The sequence below is a fragment of the Peromyscus maniculatus genome, chromosome 6 (genome assembly GCF_049852395.1).
Source record: "Peromyscus maniculatus bairdii isolate BWxNUB_F1_BW_parent chromosome 6, HU_Pman_BW_mat_3.1, whole genome shotgun sequence".
Taxonomy (NCBI): domain Eukaryota; kingdom Metazoa; phylum Chordata; class Mammalia; order Rodentia; family Cricetidae; genus Peromyscus; species Peromyscus maniculatus.
In genome coordinates this window covers 44,708,337-44,732,970 of record NC_134857.1, presented here as the reverse complement: position 1 = coordinate 44,732,970, position 24,634 = coordinate 44,708,337, and the positions used below count along the sequence as shown (strand labels likewise).

Here is a 24,634-nt window from a genome sequence, read left to right as displayed (position 1 = left end):
AGATCGGAGAGACAAAGGAAGAAACCACAGCCACCTCTTACTCTAGGACTCCTCAGCCTGAAGGCTCTACCTGAAAAAGGGTTCAGCTGAAAGAGCTCCAGCCGAAAAAGGCTGTTTCCTGTCTCCTCAGCCTTATACACCTTTTCCACCCAGCCATAGCACTTCCTTCTTAGTGCTGGGATTAAAGGCACGTGATTCCCAAGTGGTGTGCCACCACTGCCTGGCTTTGTTTCTCTCCTAAGACAGGGTGGATTTGAACTCAGAGATTCAGAAGGATCTCCACCTCCTGAGTGCTAGGATTAAATGTGTGTGTAACCACTGCCTGGCATCTATGTTTAGTGGCTTGTTACGTTCTCTGATCTTCGGGAAAATTTTTAGGGTACACAGTATATCACCACAGAAGTGGGTTTATGGTTGAAAGTTAAGTGCTTGGTATGGTTGAGTGTGATTACTCAGCAAGACACCTCTGTGGGAGGACTTTCTTTGGTGGCAGAGAAAAGCAGGGTGGAAATTCCATACAACCTATGGTGTTGTATCTTATTCACAGATGCATTTGTGTTGAGAATGCTAAAGCCATTGGGAACCCATTTTTCTAGGCCAGTCTAGTGACAGATCCTGAGTCCAGACAAATAGAATTGTGAAGTTTCTTTCAGCTTAGGACTCCTTCCATTTATAGATGATAAAATTTAAGTTTTCAAAAGCTGGATGATCCATTTTAGTTTACCAGCATTTAAGTGGACTGCTGCAACGAGACTAAGGTTGAATGAATTATTGTGTCAGACAAACTATTTAAAGTTCCCCCTTCAGTCAAAATGTAAAATTGTATGATTTATGGGTATTCCAGATGTAGATGTGATAAAATCTTCAAATGTGCATACATACATATTTAGAGAAATATCAAGGGTATTTTGGGGTCTATGCCCTATAAATATGTATTGCTATTTTTGAGAAGGCACACTATCAAATCTGTGAGAAAGTATTAACCCATTGGCTGCATTGATCAAGGTTGACTTTCCTATTAGAGTAGATTAGCTGAAGTTATCCAGGGTCCAAATTGCGTAGCTGTTTGATGCCCATGAAGAGCAATATGATTTGAACACTGGTGAGACTTACAAGGTGAATTAATTCAGAATCTTTTGGCTGAAAGAACTTTTACATTATGAACAAAAATCGGTTACTGTCTCTCTCTGCTTCTATAAGGCACAAAATTCAGATGGGTGACTATTCTAGCCTAAAAAAAAAATCTTCCTCTTTCCCTAATAAATGTTATAATACATACATTAATTTCTATTAAATTTTAGTTATATTTAAAATTCAGCTTTTTAGTCGGTGTGGTGGGGGGGGCGGATATGTACATATGGAAGCCAGAGGTGTCAGTTTTTAGAAATCGCCCACTTTGGATGTTTTGTTTTTTGAAAAAGGGTCTCCCACTCTTTTGGAGTTCATCAAGTAATCTAGGTTGGCTGGTCAGCAAGCCCAGTGATCTGCCTCTTTTTGCTTCCCTAATGCTAACACACCACAGGTGGCTCTTGTTTCAAATGTTGGTTTTGGGGATTAAACTCAGGTCTTAATGCTGACAAGGCAAGCACTTTATCAATATTTGAGTATTTCTCAATATTTATCAATAGGAGAAATCTTCGTATTCTAAAAATGTGAAGATTTATTTATTAGAGAGAGAGAAAGCGCGTGCGCGCGCGCGCGAGCGAGCAAGAGAGTGAGCGTGTGCGTGCGCTTATGTGGTGGTGGTAGAGGTGGAGGAGGAAGCAGCAGCAGAGGTGGTGTAGTTAATGTGCTTGTGAGTGCAGGTGCCCATGGAGGCTAAAACAGGGCACTGTATTCTCTTGTGTTGGAGTGACAGGTAGCTGGTCAACAATCTGGGTGCTTGAAAATGAATTTAGGTCCTCTGGAAGAGCAAGAAGCTTTCTTAATAGCTAAGTCATATTTCAAACCTTACCCCTAAAAACCAGTTTAATACTTCTTGGTGATGCAGTGTGTGTGTGTTGTATACAGGCATGCACTTGCAGAGGACAGATGTTGATGGACACTGGATTTCTTCTTCTGTCTTAATTTCTGAAACAGGGTTTCTGACTCTGAAGCACATTCATCGAAAGGGACTGTGCATTATAGTTTGCAAGGCAGTGTAGTAGTTTATACATTAGGGTGGCATTTGATGACATTGTGTATTAGTATTTTTTGATATTATGAAATAATTTTTAAGTAATTTAAAAGTTGTAAAAGAAATTTTTAAGAAATATGTAGTGGCTTTATAACTTCTAACCCTAAGCTCACGTTAATCCAACACATTGACTATCTTATTTATGGTACTGAAAAAAAAAACATTACCATAAGTGTGGTAATAGTGTCCTTGATTACGTAGAACAGTTCCAGTTTTAATTTGCATGTTTTAATACTAGTTTTTAAATTAAGAGTTGTTTTTCAATAAGAAGGATGTTAAAACTGCCTTGTTTCTATACTGCTGAAGATTTTTTTCATGTTACAGGATGTATCTAATTGAATATAAATTCTAGTATTTCTTAGTATGAGTATAGGGTTCCAGAATAGTTTTGAAAATTCACAAGAAAATTCACATCAATCAAATAATTTGTTCTTTTTGATATTCCACTTGCTATCTACCAAATTGTAAATTTGTCAAGCTCTGTGTATTAAAAACTGTTACTTTTATAGATATAAAGTCTTATCAGTGAATTCTTTGGCAACCCTATGAAATAAAACCCATGGGGTGTTGATGCCCAGAAACTGACTAATAAAAATTACAGTTCTGAAATGAAGTACTAAATTTTCTATAATCATTGGACCTGCTCCAGTGCCTATTGCATTAGTAAACAGTGTATGAATTAATAGGGGAAAGAATGATGTAAAAATCATCTATGATGACCATATAGGATAGAAATAGAATAAAGCGATACAAGAATTTATAGGTTGTTACTATATTACTAGGTGATGGGTCACGTAGCATTTTCTAACCTTGAAGTAAATGTAAAACTAACCTCTAGTAAATATTTTGTAATTAATTTTGTTTAAGTCATGGTATTTCATATATACTATAAAATAATGAAAATATTTGTCTAACACTTTTACCTATAATGTATTCTGATTATAATTTGATGTTTATTCTGAGAATGGTTTTTGTTTAAATTTCAGAGTTTCAGAAAAAAGCTGCCTTCATATGGAATGCAAAAGGTAAAAAATGCTTTGTGCTTTTGAGTTTGATTTGTACAAAAGTTAGCCATATTTTTTTAAAAGAAGCTCCACATTGAGAAGAAATAAAAGTTACTGAACTTTCTCCCTAGGGAAGTTAACGGAATGCTTTAGAGTTCTTAAAAAGATACAATGCAGTTTTCTGATATTTTTTCCAAAGACTGTTAAATTCTTTGGAGTTTAAAAAGTAGAATTTCCATATGTGTCTCTAGAAGATTGTGTTGCTCTTAGCTCAAGACCAAGCATTTGAATTAAAATGAGGAACTACCAAGAATAGTGTTTTAATGGATTGGTCCCATTTCATCATACACCTCCTACATAGCATAATACAGTCCTTTATCTGGCTCTGTCCTCCCAACCTTATTTCTTTTTCTTTGCTTTTCATAGCACTTATTGCCACCTGACTTCTCTGTGTGTCCCCTCCTAGTCTAATGTAAGTTCCTGAGTTCAGGGTCTCTTTAGTTTATTCTATATCTCTTAACTTGGAACAACACCTGCTGATACATTGGCAACCAGGAATTATTGGTTGAATGAATTAATTACACTCCAGTACTGAGCATAGTCCTCAGTATCTGTGAGGATTGTATTTGGGTACCACAACCCTCAGATGTTCAAGTACTTTATATAAAATTGTGTTATATTTCCTTAAAAGTTATATACGTTCTTCTGTATAGTTTAAATCATCTCTAGATTACCCACAATACCTCTATATGTAAATGTGGTATAGTTATGCACTGTATTGTCTAGGGAATTATGACAAGTTCAGGATAGGTGTAATAGCTTCTTCAAAAACTTTTCATCTGTGTTTTAGTTCTGTAGATGCAGAAGCTGTGGGTTTTGAGGATCAAATGTTTACCAGCTGTTTTAGTGTTTAAACTTGAAACATGTTCTCATGATATACATTGTTAGACTAGATAGGAAAAATTTAAATGTACGTTTTATATTAGAATATCTAACGTTCTTGAAGTAGCAGGGTGATGGTTTTGTTAATACAGTGAATTGTTAATATGAACAATATTAGTATGTACCTAAAATTTTTAAAATGTTATTTCCTCTAAGATTTTCCTAGATACATAATTTATTATTATGTATAATTTATTATTATGCACAATTTATTATTATTAATAGATTATGCCATAATCTATTTAATTTGTCTTTACTTACCTTCAGTTGGAGAGAACTTTAAATATTTTTTTTTGAGACTTAAGTCAGTATGTGCTGTTCTTCACTTATTTTCTCTTTTGAATTAGGAGCTGGTGAATTTAATCAATAACCACCAGGTAACAGTAGTAAGTGGTGAAACCGGCTGTGGCAAAACCACTCAGGTCACGCAGTTCATCTTGGATGACTACATTGAGAGAGGAAAAGGCTCTGCCTGCAGAATCGTGTGTACGCAACCAAGAAGAATTAGTGCTATTTCAGTAAGTACATTCTCACTTGTGAACATTCTCTCTCTCTCTAAGGAATTGTGATTGAACTGAACTGGCTTTTAAGATTTGCAATGTCTTTATTATACTTAGGAATTGTCCTTAGGAGAGCAGATGCTTAATTGGCAAATACTTGATAATGAATACCTAAAGAATGGGTGACGTCTCCTTCATCAATAGTAGATGCTCACGAACTCAAATTAGTTCCAATACAAATCTAAACACTGAAAAGCCAATAAAATGTTTTTAGAACTGACAAGATGCTGAAACAGTCTTCTTCAAAGCTGCTTTAACTTCTGCCATTAGGCTTAGTGTTCATTCAGTGGTCTGTTCCCTCAGCGTTTAAAGACATGAATAGTGGTGAAATGGGAAGCCTTGTTTTGTATTTGAAGTTACAGTTCTATTGACTGAGTTTTGAATGAAGCTCCTCAGAGGAAGCACTAACGTGAAAATAAAACATTGTTTCAGATGTCCCTTTTGTTGTCCTAGTGGTTTAGCATAGATAATCTGTTAGCCCAACATTGCAGGAAGTGATAGAAGTCAGTAGTGATTATAATTAAATTTCACTTCAGCCTTTGAAAACAATCAGCTAAGGACCAGGAGTTAGACACCAGTCTCAGCTACACATAAAAGAACGATAAATAGAAGAATAAATAGAAATTATCAATGTGTTCTTCATTTCAAATTACAATTTTCAAGTTTGGACTGCAGTCTCCAACTATTGTAGACAAGTCTAAAAGAAAGTAGTTAGTCAGAGAATCTCATGAAAAGAAATAGTGATGAACCGAGAAAGAATTTGGTCTTAAAGGTCTTTCTACAGATAAATGAGAAATAAACAAAAGAAGCTGGTAGTATACCATGCTCAAAGAAAACACCACATGGTCTTAGGTATGTCAGACATTACTAAGGGTCTAGTTTCTAATCTCATTTAAAAGTCAAATACTTTTTAATTTTTATAATAATTTATTTTTCCAAGGCAGGGTTTCTCTGTTTCTCTGTGTAGCATTGGAGCCTGTCCTGGATCTCACTCTGTAGACCAGGCTGGCCTCAAACTCACAGAGATCCGCCTGCCTCTGCCTCCTGAGTGCTGGGATTAAAGGTGTGCGCCACCATTGCCTGGCCTCAAATACTTGTTAACAACTTCAGATTTTCATGACAGTTAAGTGCATTTGTCTGAAGGGATTTGTATTTTATTTACAATAATTAAAAATTGTGTTTTCAATTAAAGGTTGCTGAGAGAGTAGCTGCAGAAAGGGCCGAGTCTTGTGGCAATGGTAATAGCACTGGATACCAGATTCGTCTCCAGAGGTAAACAGTGTTCACTTTGGTTCTCTTTTTGTATACAGATAGATTTTAGTGAAACATTGGATGAGTTTTTCCCACCTCTTTTATGTTGATTCTTGTTATTAGAATTGACACTTTACATGTTTTAAATTATATTTATTTGTGTGTGTATGAGAGAGAGAGAGAGAGAGAGAGAGAGAGAGAGAGAGAGAGAGAGAGAGAGAGAGAGAGAGAGAGAGAGAGATGACAACTTGCAGGAGTCAGTTCAATCTTCCATATAGATCTTGGGGATTGAACTAGGGTCTACAGCCTTGAAGGCAAGGTCCACAGGCCCTTTCATAAGTTTTTGAAGGACAAGCGAGCAGAATTAATTGAGAAGTAAAGAACCTGTTCCTTGTAGGTGGTAGAAGATTAGAAAGTGAGCTCCCCTAGAATTAATGTTTAAAGCAGTTTCAGTATTAGTTGGCTTGCTCTCGTAAACTCATGTTTGAACCCTGGTACTTACCATTTTAAACATGTGCTTTCACATTAAGGAATGATTAGAAATAGTGTTTTAATAGTGGATCATTATTCCAGTTAAATGAACTAGTGTCTTACACCTTTTGATACCACTTGTCTTCTGTTTGATAGATTCTATTTATCGATATGTATGTCATTAACTCTATTATCTGTCTCTTCTGAATTTCTTTGGTCCTTTCCTAGGACTCAAGTTGCTTGATCTGTAGATAAATGCACAGAATTCTGTTTACCAAACTAGAAACTTAGGGTCCATAAGTTCATTCAGTCTTTGAATGTTAAAGGTTATACCTGTAAAAAAGAAATAATTTTAATATCAAAGTAAACTTAAGGGTAATATTTCCCATTACTTCATTGTGGTAGATGCTGTTATAACTAAAAAAAATAAGTATAAAGATTTTTCTCAAACTTTTGTGGAACTCAGTACTTAGAAAACAAAACCAAGAATTAATAACTTGTATCTTTGTTCACAGTCGGTTGCCAAGGAAACAGGGTTCTATCTTATATTGCACAACAGGAATCATTCTTCAGTGGCTCCAGTCAGACTCGTGAGTATTTTTCAGTAAAGAAATAAAAAGTATTAGCAAGGAACTGAGTATGCTAGCTTAAGCTTGTAACCCCAGCATTTGAGAAATGAAAGCAGGAGGCTCAGAAATTCAAGTCCGGCCTTGGCTATAGGAGACTTTCTCACCCCTCCCCTAAGTTACATAAACACAAACACTTCACAGATAGCCTAAGATATAAGTATTAAACAGGACTGTGTTGTTAAAAGGGTTGTTTTCAGTTTTCAGCTCAGTTATACATTTCACACTTGTCTTGTAGGCGTTTGTCCAGTGTTAGCCATATTGTGCTTGATGAAATTCATGAAAGGAATCTACAGTCAGATGTTTTAATGACTGTTATTAAAGATCTTCTCAATTTTCGATCTGACCTGAAAGTAATACTGATGAGTGCAACGTTGAATGCTGAGAAATTTTCAGAATATTTTGGTGAGTAAAATTTGATAATTATGCTAGAAGAGGTATCATAAAATCAGTATATTTAACTTCAAAGCAAAATACACATACACACACACACACACACACACACACACACACACACACACACATAGTATTGGATATAATAAAATTGGATGTCTACTAATTTATTGTATTTTAACTGTGTTTTCTAGTTTCCTAGATAAAAGACCCAAGCCTGTTTTTTTAAATGGTAGCATCATTTCTCTCCCACTATGCAGATAGCTAGTTTCTTATTGTTGTTACCAGACAGTGAAATAGCATCATTAAAATCAAACCACAGGAATGAAAATTTTTATAACCTTTTTTTATTTTTTAATTTTTTTTGCTGTGCATGCAGACCTTCTGTAGCATTTATGTACTGCCACAGGCTAGGTTGACAGTTTGCTAATGAGATCAGTGCTCACTTAGCGATTTCAGTGTGCCGGGTAGTAGTTAGCAGTCCGTCTTCACTATTTCTTGTAAAATCTTACAGGTAGGTACTGGTATTGCTTCAGTTTTGCAAATGACAATGCAGCCTCAGAACTTTTAAATAACTTACCCAAGGTTGTATAATTAACAGGGATTATCATTGCGTAATTAACAAAGATTCTGAAACTAGATTTGACTGCTTGGAAAAGTATATTCTGTAGAATTACTCTTCAGTGTCTTTTCTCCTTATAATAATAACAGAAATATTTGGGGGAAGGACAAGAAATTGAAATATGGTATCAGCATACTTATTTTCAATTTTTAAAAATGCCTGTAAAATACATCCCAGTTCATTCTTCATAGCATTATGATATAGTTGGGGAAGGTATTGTCTTTCTGATTGTTAATAAGGCACCTAGACTTGATATGACTAACGCAGTTTTATGCAGGTGAGATACAGTGCAGAGACAGTAGCTCAGGCCCTCTGACCTCTGGTGCTGCTTGGTGTTTGTTTATTGTGTGCTTGATTTGCTTGTAATCGGAGACAAATAGCACTTCAGTGGCAGAGATAATCTGTTAGTGAGCTTAATATGGAAGCTGTTTAATAGTTTATTCGTTCCTGTTTTAACTTTCTATAAACTCCGTCAGTAAAACTAGGACTCATCAGTTTTCAATCTTGGGTAATAGATTTTTTTAATATATTTTGAGTTAAACGTGAAATGGCTCTATTTAGTATTCAATTTTTAGAATTATGAGCACTTTATACAGCTTGTAGTAAAATATCTATTAAAACTAGATTTTTTTCCTTCTTTTTTTAAGTTGAGTGGGAAAAGTAGATGTAGTGCAGAATTGTTCCTTGGGTTAAGAATATTGTGCTTTCTTAGTTGTAATGTGTTGATTTTAATTTTGAACATTGAATACAAAGTCATGATTATGTTTTTATCTACCATTATAGGTAACTGTCCAATGATACATATACCTGGTTTTACTTTTCCAGTTGTGGAATATCTTTTGGAAGATATCATTGAAAAAATAAGGTAAACATTAGGCGGTAAAATCAGTTAAAAAATACTAATATATCACTTTTCTCATGTCAGATTTATTCTTATAATTCATCATTGACAGAATCCTCCTAAATCCATTTATCATGGATTACTAAACTAGGCTGCAAATGAAAATAACTTGATGTCTTAAAAAATACAGATTTGTCCTTCATCCTCTCTATTTTACTTAATGATATTTCCAAGTATGGGTAGGTAGCCAGGAACTGGTGTTTTTAGAGATCCTTGGGCAGCAAGGTCTGGTTATCTGTCTGCACTGCCTGACCCTCTCTTCTGTTCCCCAGCCTGGTTCTTTTCTTTCTAGCTTCTGTTGCCCACCTTTTAAACAAGGCTTCCTACTGCGGTTCTTGTGCTTGTCCCAGGTGGTTTGTTGTTGTTTGTTTCTTTTCAACAAGGTCTTGCTAGATAGCCTTGGCTAGCCTGGAATTTACCATGTGGACCAGGCTAGCCTCGAACTCAGATTGTCTTGCCTTACCTCCTCAGTGCTGGGATTAAAGGTATCTGATACCATGCCCAAATATTTCCAGTTTTTAATATTTCATTGTATAATCTTGTCTGTTTGTCTGACCATAGTTCTGTATTTTCTCTTGTCTGATTACTGTAGCTTCGAGACTATAGCACTTCTAAACTCTAAATCAGTTCTTTAACCAGGAGCATTCCCATAAGACACCTTCCATCCAGAGCTTTCAAGCCAAATCCATTGTCTTACATTTGTTTACCGCCAGCTTTCCACCAGCACAAGGAAAACAATGTGTCTTGCCAAGGATATCTTATGCTTAATGGTAGTCTTCTACCTAGTTTTCTAGACTGTAAATCTGAAAGGATAGTCTTTATCAAGCTGTGTGGCAATAACTTACTTTCTGTGCTGAGTGACCAGCTTATGCCACATTTTTACCTCCTCCCTGACACAGCCAGCTTCTGTGAGCCTTACCCTGATGTTTTCTCATTCTTCTGTACAAGTGGTTTACTGTCAACTCTGTTGGACTTACGCTTGGGTGTTAGGACACTTTTACTTTCTCTTCACAAATCTTATCATGTGAATTCTTCCTCTCCCCAAGAGACATCTTTGCACTTGAAACTTCTCTGAAAAAGTCTGAGTACGCTGTATACCAGAGTGCCTCCACTAGTGTACTTTTCATTGCATCTCAGTAGTGACTGAGAACCAGTACCAGCCTTGAAGCTGCCAGCAGTGTCCTTTAGCAAGCTGAACAAAATTGTATGTATTTTTTAATGCGAAAAGGCGAGGAAAGCCCAGGCTCCCAAATGCTCACTCAGCCCACAGCCCTTTACCGTTTGGCTCTCTTTAGTATTATTTCCTTGTGTCGTCTCCTGTAGTTTACTAGATGTACTACTCCTGTCAGCCACTCGACGCCTCTCTTCATGACCTTTTACTTAGTATGTGCTGCTTCTCTCAGATCCCATTGGACACCTTTGTAGTTTTATCTGTACATTCCTCGTGTCTCCCACTTTCTAACACTTACGTATGCTGTCGTGACTATAGTGTGTATTTGCCTCTTGCAGAAGATTTTTAAGTTTTTAAAGTCAAGGATTTTGTCTTACTCATCTAGGTAACTTGTACATCACAGTACCTAGCTTATAATACACACATGAATAAATAAGCAAATGACAGATGTAGAAACATTTGTAAATTTTTTTGAAGACTTTATAGCCCACTTGTTAATTAAAACTAAAATAGTGGGAAAGAAAGAGCAAAGATCTACAGTTTATTTTTACATGGAGAGAAGTCAGCTAAACCTTGGCTAGACATTTATTTAACATATACATTAAACCTGTACTTCACATTAAAGAAAAGGGGAAGACTTGGTATGTGTACACACCCTTTCATTTTGTGTCTTGATGGGGTAAAGCTGTTATATAAAGTCTGGGAAGTAATGTGTAAGAAATGAGATGCCATATTGTGAGTAGATTAGACAGATGAGGGAAATAGTGAAAGTTGGTAGGAAGGAAGGAGAGTATATTCTAGAGGGAGGAAGGAATGTTCTAAAGGAGAGACAGAACACAGTGGTCTGTGTTTCAGGTTTCTAGTTGGCCATAAACTTTTTATGTGTTTAATTCTACTTTCAATTCCTTGCTCTCTACTTACTTACTTTTTTTTTAAGGTATCTTTTTTTTTTTTTTTTAAATTCAATGTTTATGAATGCTCTTATCTAAATGTTTGCCTTTATGCCAGAAGAGGGCATCAATCCTACTATAGATGGTTGTGAGCCACCATGTGCTTGCTGGGACTTGAACTCAGGACCTCTGGAAGAGCAGCCAGTGTTCTTAACTGTTGAGCCATCTCTCCAGCCTGCTGTCTACTTTCTATCATGCTGTATTTAGCAGTTACGTTGTAAGATATACACAACAAACAGCTTGACAATGTTAAAATGATGGAGTATTGGCAATCTCCATTTCATAATGAATTGCTTTCTTATGCTTGCTGGAAGACAGCAAAAGATGGAGGAACTCTAGGAAAGGGGACTGGTGCAATAAGAAGAAGGTTTTCATACAGTTCCTATCCCCTGCCTAGCTTCAGGATGTGGGGAGCTGAAGGAGGTCTTTTGGGTAGAAATTTTTGTCAGAAGCCCCGGCTGCCTCCCTCCTTGAGAAGGAAGCACAGCAGGAAAATTGGAATAAAGAAATACAGGTGAAGAATAGGACAGAATGTGGGGGGTTGTGAGTGATTACGGGGTAGTTGAAGCTTACCTCTGATTGTTTGACGTCACTGGGAAGGGAATCTCTGCTTATGCTTCTAGTCAGGATCTTTGTCAGTGTCACCTTCCCATACCTCAAGTTGGCGCCTTTTATGTATTAGAGACTTAGGGAGACTCTGGCCAATGGTACTGAATAGGAAAGGTGATTTCCACATTTTGGTATTTACTATATGCCAGGCACATAATAACTTTTTAGATTCTCGTGCTAGTAATATGGTAAGAATATGGACTGCGCAAGTGTATGACTAAAGCCTGGAAGGTTAATACCTTCTGCAAGACCACTAGTTAGTGGTGGATCTGTGACATGATTTCCATCTGACTCCACTCACCCTCTCCATTCCATCTAGATGCTATCCTCTGAACTCTGAGAGCCTTTGGGGTTAAAGTAGCTTCAGTTTTCCTTTGCCTCTTTCCACCCTTTGTTTCTCAGAGCTCACAAGACAAGTGAATAATTCTTGGACACATGTACTTGCTCTGTTTTGAAAACTCATCATAGCACCATGGTGTCACTATAGCATGAGACAGGACAGATACAACATAAATGCTACTTCTGGGGCTCCCCTTCACTGTAACTGTGACAGCAGAACTGTGCCGTTTCTAGGATGAATCTGATACTCCTGGAGTTACTAATTCAAATCCTTGGGTTGAAATCATACTGCTAACATTTAGGAGTCTTATTTTATATGCTCTACAAAGGATCTTATGTGAAGTTTGGTTTGGAAAAACTTTCAAAGTAAGTCCAAGTTACTCATTAAGTCTTCATTTGGACCTTCAATTAAAAAAATTTATTTTGGAGCAAACTTAAAATTGAAGATAAAAGTTAACTCAGAAATCATTTTTCATTTAGATTGTCTAGATGGCATATAGATCTCATGTGCTTTAGTAGGGAGTACTTTTTATCTTAAATGTGAAGTTTTAGATATTAACACTTTTAAGTTAATATTTTGGGCAGCATTTGCTGGAAAGTATAGTGAAGATACTCTTTGGAATCTGGCTTGAAATCTCCAGTGTAAAAAATCAGTTATACTTACAGCCATACCATTTGAAATGTGGGAAGATACATAATACTTTTTTATTTTAGATATGTTCCAGAACAAAAAGAACGTAGATCCCAGTTCAAGAGGGGTTTCATGCAGGGTCATGTAAATAGACAAGAAAAAGAAGAAAAAGAGGCAATCTATAAAGAACGCTGGCCAGTTTATATAAAGGAGCTGCGGACAAGGTAAGAGTGTGCTTGAGGCAAGAACACAGTGGCTGGATGACTGAACTGAGAGTGTACTTGAAGGGAGAGAATCTCATTCCAGCTCAACATGCTGATTTGGCTTACCTGTTATTTATCGTCCCAATAGTTTTAATTTTCTCTTTTCTATAGATTGTTTGGTCATATGCAGACTGAGTTAACTTTAAGGTTTTATAGGTTATTAAGCCACAGAAAACTTACCAAGCATTTCATGACTTTCTGTGTAATCTTGGTAGATACTCTGCAAGTACCGTAGATGTTTTGGAAAGGATGGATGATGATAAAGTTGATCTGAATTTGATTGCTGCCCTTATTCGATACATTGTTTTGGAAGAAGAGGTTAGTTTTGTTTAGTTTTTCTTCAAGTAATGCAGTTTTTAATTTTATTAACATATCAAAGCCATGAAAAACTCACTTTCTAAATGCTTTTTGAAAAGTGGACTGGAAGGAAATCTCAAAATACCATATTTAGGCATTTAACTTATATAAAGAAAAGACTAAACAAATTATCTCTGGATTTTAAATCTTGAGTTTTTAATGGACTCTATATTCATTGAAATAGTAACTAAAATTCAAAGCTACTTTAATTTTAGTGAGGATTTAGTGTGCATAGAATTGATTGTCAGTAATTATTGATGTTGTGATTATTGATGTTGTCTTCTTAATAGTGATTTCCTGTCTATATAGGATGGTGCAATACTGGTTTTTCTACCAGGCTGGGACAATATCAGCACTTTACATGATCTCTTGATGTCACAAGTGATGTTTAAATCAGGTACTAAATAAATGTATTATAATTCCAAGATTGCTGCTTGAATTCATGTAGTATGTGTTATCCTCTCCCCCTTTTTAATTTGAAGAAATAGTTACTAATGGCACTATGCTAGTATAGGATTTTGAAGGTCTAAGGCCTGTTGGGTTTTTTACTTTAAGTTGAATGTTTTCTAGAAGTTCTGAGTCATAAGTGAAGATGGGACACATATTGTGAAGCTTTTTAGTTTTTTTTGTTGTTGTTTTTTGTTTTTCAAGATAGGGTTTCACTGTGTAGTTTTGGTCCTGGATCTCGCTCTGTAGACCAGGCTGTTCTCGAACTCACAGAGATCCGCCTAGCTCTGCCTCCCAAGTGCTGGGATTAAAGGCGTATGCCGCAACCACCCGGCTTGTGAAGCTTTTAGTTTTATGAGAGTATTATTTTACCCCTTCCTTAGTAAGATTGAACTTTAAAATTAAAATATTGGTATTTAGGGACTTGCAATTTTACCCCCTTTCATTGGAGGTTTTATTAATAGTCCAGATAGAATTAATGGCCTTTTATGGATGTGATTTAGAAAGATGACTCCCCCCACTGAGAATTCTAAGAATTTGGGCAGGGGCTCAGTGGTTAAGAATGCTTGCTGCTCTTCCAGAGAATCCAAGTTCAGTTCCCACCACTCCACATCAGCTGGCTGACAGCTGCCTGTAACTCCAGTTCTAGGGCACCCAGCTTAGTCTTCTGGCCTTCACAGGCACCTGTACATGTGGCATATACACACAGAGAGATGTATACATATTAATAGAAAAAAATTGTTTTAATCTTGAAAAGAATTGATAAGCAATCAATATAAAATAGATTAACAAAGTAAAATGTTAACTGAAACTCATTGGAGCACTTAGAAAACTATTGTAGAAAAACTTAGATTGACTGTAGAATTATCAATTAAGAACTGTGAGATTCAGCAGCTGAATTTATTGTTCTGCATATGTGTTTAATGGAGCTTTAATTTAATTAACTTTTTAATTTTCAGATAAGTTTCTTATTATACCTTTACATTCACTGATGCCTACAGTAAACCAGACACAGGTATGTTCTTAAATTTGTTTTTAGTCTCGGATTGAGGCAAACTTTACAACTACTTACTGTGTTTTGTTTATTTTTTGAAATTAAAATGTACTTACATTGTTTCCCCCCTTCCCTTTCCTTCCTCCAACCCTTCCTGTATGTTTGTACATACATTCTTAAATATATAAATATGATCTGCTAAGTCTCTAGAATGTTGCTTATATGTATGTGATTTTTAGAGCTGACTGCTTGGTATGGTTAATCAACTGGTGTGCTCTTCCCTGAGGAAAGCTATTTCTCCTGCACTCAGCGTTCCTTAGGTGCCCATTGTAGTTCTCTTTCTAGGGTTGAGGCCTTTCCCCTTTCGATGATAGCATATCTGTTGACGTTGTCCTTGATCAGGTCTTGTTTGGGCAGTCATGATGATGAGACTCGATAGGTGTAGCTTCTCTGACATTTCTAGGAGATGAAATTTCACAACAAACTTTCCGTTCCTTTGGCTCTTACAATCTTTCCATCCCATCTTCTGCTATGTCCTCTGAGCCTTCGGTGCAAGAGTTGCCTTGTAGATGGAACAGTTGGGACTGTGCAAAACACAGTCTCTTGTTTTCTGCCTTTTCATTGGTTATGGCTTTTGGTAACAGTCTCTGTTGCAAATAAATTTTTCTTTGATGAGTAGTGAGGCATATTGTAACACAAATCCTAATTGGTCTTAATAATAAAAACCCAGAGTCAGATATCATGGTGAAAGCTGAAAGATGAGAGAAGCAGAGCAGCCACCTACTAGAGACATTTCTTACCTCTACAAATCCTCAGCCTGAAAGGGAGGCAAGATCCTGTCTCCACAAATACTCAGACTAAATGTAATGAGCTCCTGTCTCCTGCTTTATATTCCTCTCTCCACCCAGCCATATCACTTCCTATCCACACCTCCCTAGTGCCATGATTAAAGGCCTGAGATCCTAATTGAAGGAATTAAAGGTGTATACCACCATTACCTGGCCTCTATGGCTAACTAGTGGCTAGTTCCACACTCTGATCTTCAGGCAAGCTTTATTTGTTAAAGCACAAACAAAGTAGCAGTATATCCTATACTTATCTATGGGAATAAGGGTAAATATTTAGAATGTAGTTCAGAATTATACTGGTTTAATAAGGTGGTAGTTGTAGCTTTTCTTCCATATGATCCATGACCTCACTGTTTCTGGATATTTGGCTAGGTTAGGTTTCCAGTAGCAGGCATGCTTTACCTATTGTTGATCAGTCATTAAGTCCATTTAGAGTACTGTTTGTTGGTTACTACCAAGGTATGCCACACTGGTCACTATTTCAGTTCATAAGCATCATAGCTGGGAAGAACTATTGGTTTCTTTCCTCCCTTGGAAGCTTGATGGTGCTTTCTGGTACCGAGATAGGTAGTTGTCAGGGAGGAGGCTTTCAGGTCTGAACCAGCTGTAATCCTCTGGGTTATGTGTCTGAAGTACATTGTGTCTTCAGCAATAGGAACTTCAGTCTTTGAGAGACAGCCGAGGGCAATAGCAGTAGCCTGTGTTTGGTGTATGTGTCAGGGAGTCTCTTAGACAGCCCTGATCTGACCAGCAACTCAAAACAAAAAGGGGTTTTCTAATATCTGGTGTTGAAGTTTTCATTAGATAGTCTATGGCTTTTGGAGGGGGGAATATTGTCATCTCATATTATAAAATTTAGACTATATGTTTTCACAGACTTAACTGTATTTATTATGTTATTTACCTTAAAAAACACTTTAAAGTTGTGATCCATGTTAAGAAATACTTTATAAAGAATCATTTCTTTGGAGAATGGTTTACAAAAACTTAACTAGGATAAATTACCAATCAGATTAGTTTGTTAGTGTTTGGAATGTTTAAAGAATGGTTTCATCAGTAACTTGTTTAGATTTCCCTAATCAAAGAAAAAAGTATGTAAATATCACTAAAAAACTCAACCTAGAAATTACTGTGACATAATTATGTGACATAATCATAAACCATACTGAGACATGGTGTTTGAGATTTTGACTTATCACAATTAGTATAGTAACAGGAGATTTCCTGTTTTACCAATACTATATTACAGCTGTTCTGGCTCTGTCAGATCCAGGGTATTCTTAGTGAGAATAATAGTTTCTGATACTACGGTGTCTTCAGACCTTAGTAGAATGAAGTGAAATGAATCAGAATCTATCTTTCTTTTCTTCTAATTTTCTAACATTTTTTTAAATAAGAAAATACTATGACTCTTTCAAGCTGTTTGATGATAACTTTGATAGAAGATTCAGCCTGTTGTATAAGAAAAAGAATGCTATGTAGTGGAAGAGAATGGGGAAGAATGAACTTTATTATTGAAGAATAGATAAAAGTGTATCTAATGTGGAGGTTCTTCCATCTTTGATACCCTAAGCTAGTAGAATATGCATACATTGGCTAGACAATATGTGCCTACCTACTACTTACTGGTTGCTCTCTTTTGCAAATCAAGGATAAATGCGTTCTTTTGGGTGTGTGTATGCATTACAGCAGTGATACTTGACTGCTTCTCTTCTTTCCACTGTGGTAGGGGTAGCATTATTTGTAGGATTTGGCATTTGAAGAGGATATTTTACTCCAGTCTAATCTCAAGCTAGTCTACCATGCTGCAGCACTTGACATCCATTCTGAGGGCAGGGTTTCTGCCTTGTTGGTTGATATTTCTTTGTTTAGCTTTGTAAATCCTGTCCTTGATTAAAGCTGTTTTCCTTCACTTTATACTCACCAACTTTTGTTAAGGATGTGCTTAAAGTTGGAGTGACTGTTAGCCTCTTGTTTGTGATACACTTGTAACATCTCTGGGAGCTGATTTACCAAAGGAGAATTTCACTATGTTGAAAATGTGTATGCTAATAATAGACTTATAAACAAAACACATGTATTACTAAATAAACATAAATACTAAAAATGATCAAAATATCTCAAGAAATAACATTGTAAAAGTATGTCAGAAATTAGTGTACTTTGATGTATTTATTCTTACAGGTATTTAAAAAAACTCCTCCCGGCGTTCGGAAAATAGTAATTGCTACCAACATTGCAGAGACTAGGTAAAAACTATTTTAACTGTCAGCTATTGGTGATTATATCAGTTTTGAGTCCCATACATTATTAACATAGTTAAACCTTTGTGCTCTGTAAGATACTTTGTAATCCCTTAGAAAAAAATCACTTTTTGACATTAGTCATGGGTATCAAATATAAACTATAGTTTTTCTTTTAAAGCTCTTCTACTGTTTTTTGTTCTCTTTTTCAAAGTAGACTTTTAAGAAGTTTTTCAAAACTTCTTTAAAGAATTGTGGAAGCTGATATAGTCCTTTTGTCTGTCTCCAGTTAGAGTTAGTATTATTTTAGAATTAATTACATGCAGCCTTAAACATTTCTAATGCTTTTTTGGAGATACTTACAGCTCAGTTGCTGAAATAAATTATTTTATAGAAGTTGTTGTTAAACCATAGTCTTTTAGAGCTCTCAGAGCTGGTCATAAGGTAGTGGAAATGCTACGAAGCTGGCTGTGGGACATGAGAATGTAACATGTAATTGAATCATTTTACGTCAGCTTACATACTGATGCTGCCTACTGTTAGGTGCTTGACACTGTAAAACTGAAGCATGTGAGAAATGTAGTGAAAGTCCTGAACTACTAAAATCCATTTGATCCAGTAAAAAGTATTTTAAATAAATTTTAAAAATATTAAAAACCCATCTATAGGCTTGGTATAAGTTAGATGTACTTAAACTATTTTATGTATCTATTTTCCAAACAGCATCACCATAGATGATGTGGTTTATGTAATAGATGGAGGAAAAATTAAAGAGACACACTTTGACACACAGAACAACATCAGTACCATGTCTGCTGAGTGGGTCAGTAAAGCTAATGCCAAACAGAGGAAAGGAAGAGCAGGAAGGTAAGATGGAAACTGTCCATGGCCTTGAGAACATGGGAAAAATATTGAGCAAATTGTATTGCTGTGATATAGAAATATTAGGAGAGTTACCTTACTTACATGCTATATTGAATTTATAACACTTTTTGGGCTGTCAGTATTTGATTTTTAATTGGCATATAAAATAATAAGTTTGTAATTTTTTTTTTTAGTTTGTAAAATTTTTATACATTTGTATGATTATACTTCCCCCTTATCCTTTTCCTTTCCTCAGATAGTCCCTCTTCCATTGAACATACACCCTCTTCTCTGTACCTCATGCCTCCTGCATGTAAACATCTTCCTTCCCACTCCTTATCCCTTTTATATTTTAATATGACCATCCACCTATCTATCCAACCATCACCTGTCTAACTCATGTATATATGAGTTTACACATAGATTCTGCATAGGAGAGAACAGTTGGCATTTGCTTTTCTGAGTGGCTGACTTAACATTTTCCTGCAGGTATCATAACTTCATCTCACAACAGATAAAATTCTAGTGTGTTTATGTGTACCATGTTTTCTTTATCAACTCCTCTGTGGGGGCAGTTAGTCTGATTGTGTAACTTGGCTATTGTGATTAAAGCAGCACTCAGTAGGCTATTTGAGTACCTCTGTTGTATGCTGACTTAGATTCCTTTGGATGTGTGTGTAGTAGTTTTTTGAGAACTCTTCATATTGATTTGCTTGGTAAGTTACCAGTTTAGAATACCACCATAAGTATCCTAAGTGCTCCTTTTGCCCACATCTCCACTAACATCTGTTTTCTTGACAGTAGCTATGAAGAGGTGAGATGGGATCTCAGTGTACTTTGCACTTGCACTTTCCCATGTCTACCTATTACAACAACACATTTTTTAAATAAGAAAACAGTTTTATTCATACTTTTTTTGGAAATTATCTGCCCAGTTTTTTATTTTATGAATGTTTTCTCCAACAACCTAGTCTAGGTAATTAAAAAATAAGCTGTATTAGTTACATTACTTACAGTTTTGTTTCCATGTTCTTAAAGTATGCATTACTTAATAATAGCTGAGTGCCAGCTCCTCTTCTGAATGCTTTACTTAATTCTTAACTCATAGCTAAGGTATCAACTATGTTTTAAGAATAAGGGAATTGAGTTAATAGAGAAATTAAATTAACTTGTTCAGAGTCCCAGAGTTTTGCACATAGCAGAGACAGAAGCAGCCTAGCTCCGCAGTTGAGTTTCTAGTCACTGTCTTTTTCAGCAGTACTGATTCTGACCATTCATCACCAGTAAAAGCACAAGGGAAGCACTTTTTCTCCATTGATGTGGTAATAAGAAATGAGAACATCTGTTCAGTGATAAGAACAGTATTTGTCTTGACCTTTACACATAGTTGTGCTAACTGCTTCCTTTTGATTCATACTTTTATTATATTAGTGACAGAGTCATGTCTGGTGTTGCAAAAGAGTTTTTCCTTTACCTCTTAAAGGTAAAAATAAATAAATTAAAAAAGTTACCACTCTTACATGTCATGTTAGACATGGAAAGGTAAAGAACTTTATTGGTCCTTATATCCTCCCTATGTTTTAAATGTGTGTTGAATCTATAAAGCTCTGTCTCGCTTGCTCCTACAACCTTTACAGTTTGTCCCTCTTTAACCTAATTTCTAGACAGGTTCTTGTGAAGTTGATACTTCACAAAGCCTAACTAGATTGATTTTTAGAGACCAGAAAACAAGCAAACAAGCTATTATATCATGTGGCCTCTTCTGGAAATATGGTTAGCTTCTGTGAGGTGATAGATAGTATTAGGTTTGTCATACTAGAGAGATGTTAGATAATAGATACTGAATCTTTGTAGACTTAGGAAAAAAAAAAGCAAGCAACCCAAAACCTGAAAATTTTAGAACTTTTATTCTACAGTGGCCAGATCTTTTGAAATATTATTCTGTTTAGAAATATAAGAATTCTGTTGTTAGTTGTGGCATTAAATTATAAACATAAAAGAGTTTCCAATATCTGAGAGTTCACTAAATAGAGTACATTTAAATATGTTCCTTAATTAATAAATGCAGGTTAGCTTAGAGTAGAGTTTGTTATAAAGTAAGCTTATGAGGTGTATTGATTGTTACAACTCTAACTCTGACCAGAGTAGATTGCTGCAATTTGAGCAAGGTCAGGAATTTCAGACATAGGGAACTGAATTGTGGACACGATTGTCTTTCATTGCTTTCTAAAACTGGAGCATGGGAGCTGCCAAAGACATGGGAGTGTGTTCTGGCATTCTGTAGTACTGAAGGACAGCTGTCCTTCAGAGTAATATAGTACATAGTTTACCAGGACCAAGAGAGGTGCTTGGAGGCTTATATAACAAAATAAGGATATACAAATAGACTGATCTAATTAATGCACATATATATTCAAATGTATTACACTGTACTTAAAATTATTAATATGTTAATTGAAAGAAAAAAATGTTTAAAACAGGAAAGAAACCAGAACTACAAAAACAAAAGTAAAATTTGGACATTGGGTTTAGGGTCTGTCCAAATAGATAGGAAGGAAATAGGGTTTCACAGACATGGAATAATAATTATGTGTGTAACAGGCTTGTGAGGAATGGGTACTGGGTACTTTCCCTTCCTATTCTTTCTTTGACATTCTAAAAGTCATTCTCGTGTTAATGCTTTTTTTCCTCTTTTTCTTTTAAGAGTTCAGCCTGGTCATTGTTATCATCTGTATAATGGCCTTAGAGCAAGTCTTCTAGATGACTACCAACTACCAGAGATTTTGAGAACTCCTTTAGAAGAACTTTGTTTGCAAATAAAGGTATATTAGTTGGGAGAACTAACAAACTAAATGGAGGATGGTATTATAGTTTTCAGCATTTTTAATAGGAGAAGGTATGGTATGGCCCCACAAAAAGGGACTGTTTGATGAACTTCATTTTGCTTGTGTGAGGAAACTACTGAAACTTTCTTCTGATGTATACTGAACAGTTGTTACTGTTAGGATCAAGGTACCTGTGTTTGATTCTTACTTCCTGCCTGGAAACGTTCTGCTTCATTGAGCAGATTTTTCTTAAGATTCCTGTATGAAATTCTTAAGATAGTGTTGGACATGTAACAGTCAGTACTGTTACTTAACTTTTGTGGTTCAGAGGGCTGAAAGCAAGCCGTCTACCACGACAACTGCATTCTCACAGCCCCTCCTTCCTTTTTTGGTTTTAAGATGGTCTCAGTAATTGGCTCAAGCTGACCTTGATCATCCTGCCTCAGCCTCCTGAGTAGATGGGATTATAGTCCTTGCCATCAGGTCTGGCTAGCTATTGTTATATCTTCTAATGTTATACCTTGTGTGTGTATAGATATGCTCAACTAACCCTATTTCTAAGGTAGCCAGTAGTCAACTTGTTGAGATTTTTAATCTGATAGCTTTTCTCACTAGTTAATTTGCTCTTAGAAAGTGTTATATAAGCTTTGAGTTCATGTTTTTACGTCTTTTTGATTCATATTTAATTATATTTGTCTCCACAGATTTTAAGGCTAGGTGGAATTGCTTATTTTCTGAGTAGATTAATGGATCCACCATCGAATGAGGCAGTATTGCTCTCCATAAAGCACCTAATGGAACTGGTAAATTTGATTCTTTTTTTATAAAGTATAACTTGTATTTGGCATGTTATAGTGTTTACACTGGCTACTTAAAAGCTTTTATTATTCCAGAGTAGAGCATTGTCAGATTTGATGACACTTTTCTTGTGTTTTTAAGATACAAGTCTTCATGAGTTTTGTTCATTGCAGGACTGATTTAAAATTACATGAAATCTTGAAGTTTTTCTTTAGTGGTCTTCACATACGTATTCTTGAACTGGGTTGGCTTATTTTACTCTTTCTGATTACAATAATGCTCTCTTGTCAAATTCAAGTAGTTTAATGGTAGTATAGATATTTGACAGAGGCAACCCTTACATTTTGATATATATATATATAAACAAATGTTTTATCTCCATGATGCTATAACAATTTTTGAACTGTCACCATTATAGCATTTCCATACATTTTCTGGTTTTGTTGTTTTCCTTTTTATGCCCTGAGAAACTCTTAAGTATCTGTAGTGACAATCATTTCTCCATCAACCATGTTGAGAGGTCCAGGACTGGCCATGAATTCATGCCCAGAGTAAGCACAGGAGATGAGAACAGTGCTGACTACTGTTGTTTGCAGCTATGTGTGGTGATTTACATTATGAGTCAGTTAGAAATTCATTACCTCAGTTGTCCTCATACATGCTTTACAGCACCTCTCTGTGCTGTACTGGACCATGGAGAGAAAGAACAGTTTTGTTTATCTGCAATGTCTTGTTGGTTAGTGCTGGGTTGGAGGATGCCAGAGACATGTTTTATGGAAGCTATCCATGTAGATAATGTTTAAGAATTTGGATTTTGTAGCACTGAGATAGGCTTTTAAACCAATAAACTGCTTAAAATAGCACTATAAATTATCCAACCGTGTCCTTGTATTTCCTTGGTGTCTTCAAGATACTTTTCTAGCTGTCCTCATTTGAACCAGATTACCCAAGGAATTGGAACAGAAGTCATTTCAATGTATGCCCCTTACCTCTTTTTGCATTATAGCACCTAAACTAGACTATAGGGACTGTGCCTTTCACCTACTTATTGTCTTTTCTTAACTGTTTACCACAGGTGATTTTCTTTATTTCCAACATAACATTTCCAAGTTGTAGATTAATTGTATTTGTTTGAATAAGTCACTAGCCTTTGCTGACATTAGAATTTAGTTTTTTGTTGAAGGCATCTAAAACAATGCTTGGGGCATTTGGGACTTAAGAGAGTGAGTGATTAGTGGCCTGTATGTTTATAGCTAACTATAGTAGCTTTTAGTGGAGTGCTTTGCTAGGCCTACTGTAAGAGCAAATTCTTTCCTTTCAGAGTGCTTTGGATAAACAAGAAGAATTGACACCTCTTGGCGTCCATTTAGCCCGATTACCTGTTGAGCCACATATTGGAAAAATGATTCTCTTTGGAGCTTTATTCTGTTGCTTGGATCCAGTGCTCACTATTGCTGCCAGTCTCAGCTTTAAAGACCCTTTTGTCATTCCACTGGTAAGAAAGACAGAGACAAGGCTGGCATTTTTAATACTGTAATTAGTTACTGTTCACATGTGTTTTTCATTAGATTTTCAATAAAATACCCATCATTATTATAATGTCAGAAAAATTTAAGCTATAACTGTTACTTTTTAGGGAAAAGAAAAGATTGCAGATGCAAGAAGAAAGGAATTGGCAAAGGAAACTAGAAGTGATCACCTGACAGTTGTGAATGCATTTGAGGTAAGAAAAAACCTTGTTCTGCTTTATAGAAGATTATTTGGGAGCACGTTTTGAAATACTTCCAAGTGACCATATTTATATCTCAGGAATAAATGGCTGATAAATGGTTCAAATTTGGTGAGTATTTTATAAAAATGAACTTTCTCTTTTATACAAGAGCTCATCTTTTTCTTTTGGGGAAAGACTTATATAAAAAGTAAGACTGAAACAGATAACCACATTATCTTGTTTTTCATATATAATGCTCCTTGTGTCGTTATCTTCATGACAGTCTGTGTATTAATATTCTACTCTTACAGTCAGTGATACAGCCTTTTGATAGAATAACAGAATCATGTACATTATGTATATTATTTGTATAGTGTGTGTGTGTGTGTGTGTAAATACCTTGGGTCATATAATGTTGCTTGTATATATATTTTTTATATATGATTTTTAGGGCTGACCACTTGTATTGGATATCCAATTTGGGGACTTTTCACTGGAGAGGACTATTTCTCCTCTCAGCATTCCTTAGTTCCCTGTAGTTCTTTGTCTAGGGTTGAGGACCTGTGAAATTTACCCTTCCATGTTAGTCTATCGGTGTTGTTCATGTTCAGTTCTTATTTAAGAAGCCTTGTTGATGA

General features: G+C 35.8%; 1 protein-coding gene across 1 annotated transcript in view; it reads left to right on the top strand.

Moving 5' to 3' along the window:
* Nucleotides 1-24,634, top strand: part of Dhx36 (DEAH-box helicase 36) — a 42,374-nt gene that overhangs the window by 4,652 nt on the left and 13,088 nt on the right. Inside the window, exons 4-19 of the mRNA XM_015989600.3 lie at nt 3,163-3,201; nt 4,470-4,640; nt 5,875-5,954; nt 6,920-6,994; nt 7,269-7,435; nt 8,829-8,910; nt 12,730-12,870; nt 13,125-13,227; nt 13,576-13,663; nt 14,673-14,728; nt 17,740-17,804; nt 18,522-18,665; nt 21,367-21,484; nt 22,192-22,290; nt 23,607-23,780; nt 23,922-24,008. Coding sequence (XP_015845086.1) covers nt 3,163-3,201; nt 4,470-4,640; nt 5,875-5,954; nt 6,920-6,994; nt 7,269-7,435; nt 8,829-8,910; nt 12,730-12,870; nt 13,125-13,227; nt 13,576-13,663; nt 14,673-14,728; nt 17,740-17,804; nt 18,522-18,665; nt 21,367-21,484; nt 22,192-22,290; nt 23,607-23,780; nt 23,922-24,008 — 1,689 coding nt within the window. The remainder of the gene's footprint in view (nt 1-3,162; nt 3,202-4,469; nt 4,641-5,874; nt 5,955-6,919; nt 6,995-7,268; nt 7,436-8,828; nt 8,911-12,729; nt 12,871-13,124; nt 13,228-13,575; nt 13,664-14,672; nt 14,729-17,739; nt 17,805-18,521; nt 18,666-21,366; nt 21,485-22,191; nt 22,291-23,606; nt 23,781-23,921; nt 24,009-24,634) is intronic.